Source organism: Corvus brachyrhynchos, unplaced genomic scaffold (genome assembly GCF_000691975.1).
Source record: "Corvus brachyrhynchos isolate BGI_N302 unplaced genomic scaffold, ASM69197v1 scaffold155, whole genome shotgun sequence".
In the NCBI taxonomy this organism is placed as follows: Eukaryota; Metazoa; Chordata; class Aves; order Passeriformes; family Corvidae; genus Corvus; species Corvus brachyrhynchos.
In genome coordinates this window covers 294135-305534 of record NW_008238434.1, presented here as the reverse complement: position 1 = coordinate 305534, position 11400 = coordinate 294135, and the positions used below count along the sequence as shown (strand labels likewise).

The window sequence follows — 11400 nt, the reverse complement described above, 5'->3', positions numbered from 1 at the left end:
TGCCACCTCCTCTTGGTTAAAATGGGTTTTCCTGACCCTGCTCCTCTCTGGAGACCCTTTCCAATGCCTCTTTGCATCCTGACTGCTCTCAACTGGGAAGCACTGAGTAACCTCTCCAGCAAAAAGTTCAGGGCAGGCAATTGCTTGCTAATTGTATGTATCTGCCTGGCTGTAGTTGTCCTGCAAAGCTATGCAGCACCAGTGGGAAAAGCTTTAGGGTACATTTGTCTGCAGACATATTGCACCAGAGTAAAAGACACAGACAGACAAATGAGTGAGGCTGGGGGAGGCTGAGGAAGACAAACAGACAGATCTGACTTGCAACATAGGAGTTTTTCATAGTATTTACACAGCATCTTCAACACACTGCCGTGCCCTCCTTCAGCAGCAGCCAGCAAATGCAGCCTATTGCCAAATTTTGTATCACCTTCTGACAGCCACTGATGTTGGCACCTCCTTGGTTTTATTATACCTTTTACAATGCTATTTTCCTTCAAACACCATAAAAAGAACACAAAGAAACATTCCTGTATGTACAACTGTGCTGCACCTGTGTCACTGCTCAGCCAGAAACATAGTATTTATTTACTGAATTACAAACACTGACAAACACATGGAAATGCTAACCACAACACACACATTTACTTCAGTTCTGGAAAGCAACACCAGGGGTTGGTACAGATTTTAGGAAAGTGGTGGTCAGGTCACTATTCCTTACATAGGTAAGTTTATCAGAAAATTATACACATTGCTAACTTGAAATCTCCCTATTCATCTTAATGATAAGACACGGTTTTCTGCTCAAGGGTTGGCTACACCAACAAGGTGGCCAAACTGGTTCTTTTCCACTTCAGAAGTTCTTCGTCCTTTCCCATTAATCTTTATTTTTCATTTCACTTTTGTTTGCAGAAGCAACCCCACCAGATTCTGCTCTCCTGCCTGGGAATTGGTGACAGGCAAGCCCTGACCCTGCTGGGTGCTCATCTCAGTCTGTTACTGCTGCTCTAAGAGCAAAGGTAGGTGATGGCAATTACAGCTCTGAAAGGAAGACAACGAGCACCGGCAAACCCCACAGCTTTAGCTCCTTGTTGCAATATAAACTGAAGACGTCATCAAGCAGGACACAGAAACTGGCAAGTAAATCAGATAAACTGGTACTCCTAGTATGCTCCTGACCACTGACCAACCACTCCTGTGAATGCAAAAAAACATTCAAAAATGTTCAATAACAAAAAAACCCTGCCAAAACCCCCTTGCCAAGCCACTTGTAAGAGAAAAATACCAAGGATAAAATCAAACTCCTCTGCTTCAACACACATGTAAGAGAACAGGGTAGGGACTCCTGTAATGCTTTATGTATTTAGAAGAATCTTACATTTCTTACTTTTTTCTCCTTGAAATACATATGCAGATGCCTCAAATATTACCTGGACTGAGACTTTACCTTCCTCTGTCCTTGTATCTGAAACAACAGCAGAATGTCCACAGCTGCTTTCTAAACAGGCAGAGATTTATTTACATTCATCCTCTGGACTTCCATGATACCTACTGACAAATCACCCTTAATGCCACTTAGTTTGCTTTTTTGTACCATAAACTTACTATCAATAGACTCAAGAGTTCAACTCTTCCTTCAAAAGCGTCTCTGTGGATTGTCCATCCCAACTTAGCTGTGCAAGGACCTTTCACTGTGAGTAAGGGCTGTAGTGCAAGCCCAGTAGGCACAAAGCCACCATCCACAGACACAACTCAGACCACCTGACTGAGATAGTCCTGTTCACATACCTGCAGCACAGGGCTGTTGTCAAAGTTGTAGGCACTGGGACGCCCCTCTAGCGTTGAGAAGGCCACATTGCCCCCAGTGAGAGGAGAGATGTCGCTGAACTCATCAGTGCAGAGTGCCTGCTGCTCGTCCTCCCCAGTGCGAATGAAGCCACGGTTGATTTTGTGGTAGGTGCTCTCACAGGATCCGCTGTAGTACTGGTAGGGCACCCAGGGGCCGTCCTCCTGCGTGCGTTTGTAGATGGCAAAGCTCTCGGGCCGGCTGGTGTGGAACTTCAGGCGCACATACGTGATGTCAAAGGCTTTTCCTGGGGGGGAGAGGAGACACATGAGAAAGACTCGAAACAGAGAGGAATGGAAAGAGCTGCACTGCAATTCTCTCTCTGGAGAAACATCTCCCAGTACTATCCAGAAGGATGAGCATGTCCAGCAATACCAGAAGTATCTCTTCCAGTCCAGTACTGTATCTCCAAGCAAAGACAAAGGGAAAGAACCAAAAGCAGAAGTTGAAAGCAGGCTGAGTAGATAAAGAGACCTACAAGTTTCTGTGCAACCAAACACATTTCAAAAGCTGCAATTCTCTTCCACATACATCCCTAACACATGACAGACTGCATCAGACCCATGAGTAGTTTGTGTGTATTTAAGGCCAGGCCCAAGTCAATCATGATATTTGATGATATTTCTCCCAAATATATGTGTAGGAGAAACAGTATTAACCAGAGAGGTACAAGTCACACTGTAGAGCCTGGTTTGTACCTGTGCTTCCTCCCTAAATAGACAATACCTCAATCTCTTTCTACAGCTCACAAAGCTTTTCCTCCAGCACTGAACTACCAACTACAGCCCTCTTCTACTCATTCCCCAGGAAAAACAAAACGAGGTTTAAGTTTCCCACACCTGAAGTCACCAAGGCACTTTTCAGATCAGAGTGCAATGATTTACAAGCTCTCCATCTCCTAGAAGGATGAAAGAAAATCCACCTTCTTGCCCTCTGTTCCCCTCCTAACTGGTCTGTGGCAGTCAGCACATCATCCGCCGTAATGACTCTTCTCCAGTGACTTGAGCATCTACCCCATGCAAGAGGACCACAACACTCTTCAGCCACCTTCATCTGCTATCCATGCTGGCCAAGGAGATGGCCAAGGGTTCCCAGGAGGAGGTATACAGCTGTGTGCCAGCTGTTCTTGCTCCACTTCAGCAAACAGACTGTGTACGATCAGGACACCCTGGATCATGTAGGGAGCTTACTAAAACAACTTGGAGTTTGTTTGGAATAAAACCTTGGGTGTTTAGTCCCTGCCATGCTCTTTTATGCTCCCACAACTTCCAAGAAAAACAGTGCTCTAAGCAGAACTTGCAGCCACCACTGGTTCTTTCGTTGATCAAAAAAAACCCCACTACTAGAAGAGTTTCAGCTGATTCAGAAAGGGGTTTTCTCAGGCTGCAGAAGTCACACAGATTTAACCTTAACTTGTAAAATGAATGAACTGTACCATGTTAAATTTTAACACGAGGCTTTGCACTTGCTGAAGTGTTCACCTCCTTCACAAGTGAGAGCAGACCAGACGGCACCAGGCACCAAGAACAGAGTGCGCTCAAAGGACACACGCACAACCTGACAGCCATGAATTAGGTCACAAACCACAGTTCTGCCCTGCAGGCCCCACTGTGATTAGGCCGGGGGCCAGCCTGCATTAGGCATGTCACACCCAAAGTCTGTCTGGCATGAGGGAGGAACCAAAGCAGCAGGAGAAGCACAGCAAAGGGTCCAGAAATCAACATACCCAAAAAAAATAAAGTAAAAATCAAGATATACAGCACCTGAAAAATTATGTGTCCCAAGAATAGAAAAAGACCAGTCAAGTGTTTAAACCACCCACCAAGTAGTGTTGTCTGTGTGTGACATGCAGGACAGCTGGGGCACTGCACAAATACAAGCCCACCAATACTTCCCACTAAATACCCTTTCCTATTTATATCATGTGTGCAGTTATGGATGACCTAAGCACAAGACTGGAAGCTAGACATTCACAATCGTGGTTCTTGCTCAGTACCAGCTCTCTGTTAGTTTGGGGTTGATTATTTAATGAGATTTTCTTACAGAAGGTGAGTGAGAAGGAAGCACCACCATTAATGCCAAACTGCTTTCTCCCAAAGGATCAACACTCAGCACTAACTTAGCTTATGCATTCCCTCCTCTTGCTACCCAGTACAAGAAATGAATCCTGTTTCCATGTATTTGGGAGTGTTTTTCTCACGAATCGCAATGAAGGCAAGAAGCAGGCATCCTGTGTACAAATCAGACCCTCACAGCTTTCCTTTTCTCTTGCTACATGGGCTCTTCTCAAAGAGAGCTCCTCACTAAAGGCAAAATATGCTTGAGGTAGGAACAACATGCACACACAGGAACTCAAGACAGACACAAGACGATAGGCTGGACACGCACAAATATCTTTTTCAAGTCCATGGTAAACAAACCCAGGACAGACTTCACATCTTTTTCAGGTAAAGGCAAGGGGCCCAGGAAGCAAATACTTCCTCCTCCTTCTGCAGGAATACCCCAGTGTGTTGACCTGCAACTCGGCAGCCTATCCCAGAACTTCACCAACATCTTGGATGGAGAGCAACTAAAAACCACAACTACTATCATAGTTTTATCACTAGTAGAAGTGTCATCAGCTTAATGAGAAAGTTTTCTTTGAGCTCACATGGTAAGATAAAGCAAAATCTAAGGCTGAAAGTCAGCCCTGGTGGGATTTCTTTGGGCAACTTTAATGACAAATGAAAATAGGAAAACATCAGGCAAGAGCAGCCATTCCCTGAGTCAAGAGGGGATAAAAAATAAACCAGAGACAACAATGAAGATCACGTCATTAAACTGTGTCAGCTGAATTGTCAGGAATACCCTGCTCTTTTGAATTGGGGTGGTTAGTTTTCTTCTTCTGCATTTCTCTGGTGTGAAGCAAAACCCCTGTGTTTAGGCTTCATCAAGATGGTTTTGGGGAGCAAATGCTTCAAAAGAATCCTGGGAATGATGAGGGGGCCAAGCATGTGCTTTCACGCACACACAACTTTCTGCTCTAGATGAAAGGCCGGGTCACAGGCTGCTTGCCCTGGAAAAGAACTACTTTTTTCGCTCTCCACTATAACTGAATTATGATCCCTGTTTCCCAACAAGGTCTCCCACAGCTCCTTGTGAAAGCCCCAGCTCAGCTAAAGGCACAGCACATGCCAACTGCACTCTGGGCAGCATGAGAACATTTTCCATGGGAACCCCCTCTGCTAAACGGCAAGGACCCTTCCCTTTTTCATCTCCAGTTTCACATGGCAGGCCAAGAAAATGCATCCAAACCCCTCCCAACTGAGAAACCCACGTGAAAAAGACATTTATGGCAGCTGGCAGCATAACTCCTTGAGCAGTGCAGTTAATGGCATTAAAGAGGAATGCAGTTAATGCACAGAGAGCAGCTGTGTGGTGCCTTGCCGGGTAAATACTGCTGGAACAATGGAGTTTACCCAAGACCAGCTGACACAGTGCGGAAATGTGTTTCCCCACTGTTCACGCTGAACATAAATGCTGTGCTTAGCAACCTGGCAGCTCTTTGAGGTTGCAGAGCCTTTTTCTAGAAAAGATAAGCAGCCCAGGTTGCTTTCATGCCTTGCCAGGCTGAATAAATATATACAGTTATTACGCTAAGAAATGGTGACAGCAATAACCAGGTGAAAGGCAGTTTTAAACATTACATTTAGAAGACAAAAAGACATGGTTCTTCTGTTCCTGGAAGCCAGTACTGACTGGATCTCAGTTTGGCTTAGAAGTGCCTCATAGTGTGAGGTGTAAGGTAGCATTTCCCTGTGTGTATTGAGAAGTGGCAGATCTGTTTTGCAGGAGGAACTCCAGATGCTGGAACCAGTGACCATGAGCTCAGCGCTTAACAAGTGCAACCCGTTGTGTTTTAAAGCATCCAGAGCTCAAAATCATGAGCCACACCTTTTAAAACTGCATCCATCTTTTCCGAAGCATGGAGCTGTTCACCAGCAAGTGACAAGGTGACACAATAACCAGCCCCCTCTGAAAATTCAGGATGATGCAGAAAACCTTTAATACCTTTCTCTACTATAAGCAAGCACACATATAAGCCTTCAAGACAATATTGCAATTACAGATTCAAAGGACCAAACAAGTCCTGGGTGCCTGGAGAGGCAGCAGAAGTGGCCGCTTGCCGTGGAAAAGAACTACTTTTTTCTGGCTACTGCCAGAGCCCTTTATTTTTGAAAATGCTCAACATTGTTTGATTCAGGGGATACTGCCCCAAACGACCTGCTCACATTGTTGGACTTGGCCAGCTGTCATCAGCAATTACAGCCCTCCCTCAGCTGGGTCATCACCAAATTCAGTATACCAAGGTCCACCAGGAAATTGTATGCAAATGCCATTTAGATCTTTAGAAACTCCTCCCTTTTCCCTGAAGTTAGGAATTCATTCTACAAACAAAAGGCCTCCTTGTATTCAGGCCCCTCAGAATGGATGGATAATTTACATCAGGAAAACTGTCCCAACAGCTGGCACGATGACTACAAGTATTGAATTGTGAGCAGATGCATGGGTGAGATAAGCCCAGAGGACACTCAGCCTCCTTCATTATCTGTCCACTCAAATCCCCTGCACACAGGAAGAGTCGATGCTACCTCTCCTGCATACAGCCACTGAGTTTTGCTGCCCAGGGAAAAAATAATCCACCTGAGAAGATGCATTGGGCAAAGAAGGAAATCTTTGCAGATTTGTTTTCCACAAAATCCACTGGGCAGTAATGAAATGGTTAAATTTTACTGTTTTTCCTTTGGTTAGCTCCTGTTTCAAGGCAGCTTTTCTCACACAGGTACTTGCTGACAACCTATGTCTTAGTAAAGGTTAAAAAAAATGAAAACAAACCCAGTAACAAATAGAGCCTACTTAGTACTTTTTGACTGGATTTCATTTCCATTTTGCAGTGACAGGGCAGAGAGCAATCAGTTACAACTGATATTTCATTTTGCTTTATAATTCTGACCTGTTTACCCATCATTCCCAGGAAGAGATGCCAGCTTTCCCAAGTTACTAGACCGAAATGCGCCCCATGCCATTCACCCTTACTCCTGCCTCTACTCTGCCCTTCTTGAACCATCAGCTCTCCCAGCACCCAGCACAATGCCAGACCAGCCATGAGCAAAACAGACAGGCTCTGATGCTTCCAGACACACAGATCCCAGAACCTCACACGAGCAGTATGTAGCTTGCAGGGGACAGAAACTTGGATGTCAGCAGACAGAGGCCAGCAAGCTCACAAGATCTTGTTCAAGACCAATTGCTGCACCTTGAGCCAACTGACCACTCCAAGTTCTCATACCGCAGTATTTTGTTCAGCCTCTCAGGCTAGAAAACCCGCCAGAGCCTTCCCTCCTGGATCACAGGGGCAGTAAATGAGAGAGCAATATTTAAGGAGAATGAGTTATCCCATCTAATGGAATGGGATAGGATTTTTCAGCATGCAGATGGGCAACAAGAGCAGGACAAACCTTATAAGGAGGGGAGGAGAGTGAGGAACACCCTGAGTCACTTGTTCTTTAGGAGTAAAGTACTTTCATGAAACAGCCCAACACCTGCAAGACACGTAAGTGCTAAGTTATGTCACTTGCATCACATGTGCATGAAAAAGCCAAACTTCTGACCAAAACTAAGAAACCTCTGTAGTTCTAGAGAAAATATCCTTTAGAACTACACCCTAGCTTTTCTGAGAAAATTTGTAGAGGAGGAGGAAGATATCCAGCATCTGAAAAAAGAAAATGAAGGATTTCTGCTTTCTGAGGAATGCCACTAGGGAAATAACTCCATGCAGAAGCACAGACAACAGTTCTCAAATGCCTAGTTGTGGCCTTTATAGGAACACAGACTGGCAATAATAAATCTTAAGTTTATTTTCTTGTCCTCACCTGAAGAGTCTTAAGATTTATGTGCATATATCATGAACAAAAAAGGCCTGAAGGATTTTAACAGTCTTTTCTTAAGCTATGCCCTACCAAACCAAATATTCTGGCATGTGGATCTCTACCACAGACGGGTGCTGGGGTTTTAAAAAAGCCTGACAGAGAGACAAACATGGATTGCTTTTTCTGGGAGCCCATTCTAAGATGGGGACACAGGAAGGAAATGTGTTTGGGGCACTGGGGGAATGAGCACAGCCTGGAGCGGGCTGGAAAAAAGGCGAACTCCCACCACCCCATTAGATCATGCATTCTTCCAGTGCTCCCGAACAAAGGCACCATTGACTCCTGCGCGTGGGTGGCTCCGGACAGCAAAAGGCTGCCTAGTAAATTATTGCATGGTAATCCAACATCGGTAAGTCATCGAGGCTGCTTGTTTTAGTCATGTTTCCAAAGAGGGGAGGCTTATTTCCCCCTGCTCTGGGCTGAAGGCAGCCTTGCAAAAAATGCATTTTTTCATTTGATCACTTCTAAGTCAGTGTAAAAGTCAGAAAACCTTACCCATTAATTTGGTACAGCTTGATGCCTTATTTGTACAGCTTTGATGCAAAGATGTTAAGTTCATTTCCCAAAACAGCCAGCTGTGTTTATTCACTGGGGACTGGAAAGATCTCATGTCCAACACAAAAGTCCTAACTGCACAGGAAGCCTCAAAGTCCTTTTTCAGCACAAACGATAAAAGCTCATTTTAAAAAGGCACTTCACACTTAGCAAGCACAGCAGATCACAGATGATCAAGGATGCCATGGGCCATTTTGGGGAGGGCTCCATCTCATTCACGTACCTGGATTCTGGACTGCAAAGCTACCTCCTGCCACCAGTATCAGCACCAAGACAAGCCAGATTGGGGTTACTGTGGGTCGCGATCCTTGTAAAGTTCATTTGCTTGTATCAAGTTTCCAGAAGCTCCTTCATGACCCATACACAATAGGTATGGGTGAAAACAGGTCACTCCCACAAACGAAGGAACACAAGAAAGTGGGAGTTTACCCTCAGAAAACAGGAGTTTTACCCAAGAAGCAAAGAAAAAAGGAAAAAAAATTGATCAGAAAAATTTATGTATGCAGAAAAGACAAAAAAGTTGTCTTTTGCCTTTTATTCTTGGCAGAAGAATGCACAGTTATTACCATCCTTTCATTACTGACAGTCCAATGACAACACCAACAGTGCATGCAGTAGTAACAACCCTTGAAAAGTGACAATTCCCACCCATTCCGAGTCACTGTGGGACCTTGGGGTCCAAGCAAGATTACATTTTCCTAAGAGTTTTTTTCAAGTTGGAGATACAAATACCATCCAGTAAAATCTGAAGCAAGCAACCACCACCACAGCTCCATGAAGATCAGAGCTGGTGGCAGCAGCAGGCCAGAGAAGATGCCCCAAAAAGCTTTCCATCAAATTGGACACTTTCCATCCTTGATTCCTGGCAACATGGAAAAGCATCTCTCATGAATGTGTCTTGTGTAAGAACACATCTCCATAGCAATCACAAGAAATCAATGAATCTTACCTACTTTCAAGTCATTCTCATAGTATTCAACTTAAAGAGCAAATCCCACTTCAATAATTTACCCTCAGAGATTTTAATTTGACAGTAGAAGGTGTTGGAGGGAGTATTCCTGATGTTCAGCTCCAACTGTACCTTTTCAGAGGTGGAGATGTGGGGCTGGAAGAATGACTGAGAAGAAAGACTAAAAACTACTTTTAAACTCCAAAAGTTTAAATAGCTGAAGAAAACTGAGATCACAGCTTCTTTAAATATAAATTGGTATTTAGCCAATTGGCAGAAACATGATTTCTTGTAAAAAGAAAATAAATTTATTGGACTGTAGTGCAGTACCTTGCAAGAAATGTAATACCAGGTAATCTGGTGAGAATTGTGAAACCGTTTCTTTAAAGAACAACTAGATCTTATTGACTTTTGAGGGGAAAAACGTCAAATAAAAAGCATTTTGTGAATGTTGTTAGTGCAGGAATTTCAGCAGGTTTTCCTGAGGCCTGTTTTCCTTCTGCATGCCCTCCCAGGAGCCTCACCCTCCAGCAGCTCAATGTCCTCCCCCTGCTCTTTCAACCAGCACACTCAAAGAATGTGTGATGCTTCAGTTTCAGAAGTTCAGCAAACCCAGATGACCAGAGCCAAAGGCAGCATGAAAATTATTCTGGATGGCGCCCATATGTGTGGGTGAGATGCCCCCTGCTCCAGGCCCTGAACTCCTGGAGGTGGGCACACCAGCTCCCACTGGAGCGCTGCCACTCCACCCAGTTCAATGGCTTCATCACTTATCAGCCACTAATTTCTATGAAATAACATTTTGAACCTTTTTCCCCTGTCAAAAGGCAGCACTTTCCCCACTCATTCCTGATCCACATATGCGCACAACCTGCAACAGCTCTAACACCTGGCTTTGCTCCTATCTGAATTAGATATCAAAAACACACAGCTTGTACTGTTGAGCTTAATTAAGAACAAATTAAGTGATATGTCTATATACAACGAGTGCTCTAAGCAGCAGCAAGTTCAGCAGCTCTGGGAATAACACAACCCTCCAGACTGACTCACACACTGCTGGCAGTACAGCCACAGGAAGGCCAGAAATGTTCCCTGCACAGAATGCTGAATTCTCTGGAATTTTGGTATTTTACTCTCCCTCCAGCCTTTCCAACTCCCACTCACCAGCTCCAGACTTTTTTCAGACAGGTCATAATTAACAGCACTGTTGTTTGGGAATAATACTGTTGCTGCGAGCATCCATCACCTGGCCTGATGCAGACTCAACAGCTTTATTTTCTCAAGCATTTAAGTTTTGCCCTCTTCAGTAAACATTTAAGAAAACTAACTCTGAGCACATTTGAATCGTGCTATTTAACTCTGCACGGTTTGCACATCTCCTGTCTCTCCATCCTGCCCTCCTCCCAAGAGACTCCAGCGATGGATTTTAAGCAGAAGTTGACCTGCCATCATGCTAACTTGTAATGCATTTTCAGTCAATTACAGGCTTATGCACAAGCTACGATTATTTATGGAACACAAATTGCAGCAATATCCATAGAGCCCATTTTCAACCACCCACATGCACAATGGTTTTACTTTCTCAGCCTATTAAGCTGGGGAAGAAATTGGGATAAACAGACTCGACAAAACCATTGCTGGAGCAAGGCCATGTCCAAAACAAAGCTTGCTACTGAGTTATGTTTCAAATATGTTTTGGAAAGTCAAAAGCAAAGCTCTTCCAAATTTTTACTGAAGCAGAGAAGAACTGCACTCCAGTTCCCAACTCACACGTAACAGCCAGCATATGCCTTCAACTTTGCCTCTGGAGAACAACCTGTACACACTGCCAGTGCTTGTGGAAGTTGCAAAGGTGTGGTAAACACACAAGTGTGTGAGTTCATGTTCACCCACATATCCCATCTGGAGACACATGAAGGACAAAGTACTACTAAATGCAGTGACTATTTCTAAGAAAAGAGTTTAGCCAAAAAACACAAGTACTCGAGAAGGTAGCATGGCTTAGCATGAATGGACAGAAGCAATTCTGTTAGATTATTTTGGAACACTATGAATAAAGAAAATAAAATTGGATGCTTCCTGCT

The 11400-nt window shown here is 44.2% G+C and overlaps 1 protein-coding gene across 1 annotated transcript in view; it reads right to left on the bottom strand.

The window, feature by feature from the left end:
- LAMC1 (laminin subunit gamma 1) overlaps positions 1 to 11400 on the bottom strand; it is a gene marked incomplete at its 5' end in the record, with an annotated part of 65441 nt that overhangs the window by 22343 nt on the left and 31698 nt on the right. Inside the window, one exon of the mRNA XM_017736450.1 lies at positions 1786 to 2090. Within this exon, the coding sequence (XP_017591939.1) occupies positions 1786 to 2090 (305 nt within the window). The remainder of the gene's footprint in view (positions 1 to 1785; positions 2091 to 11400) is intronic.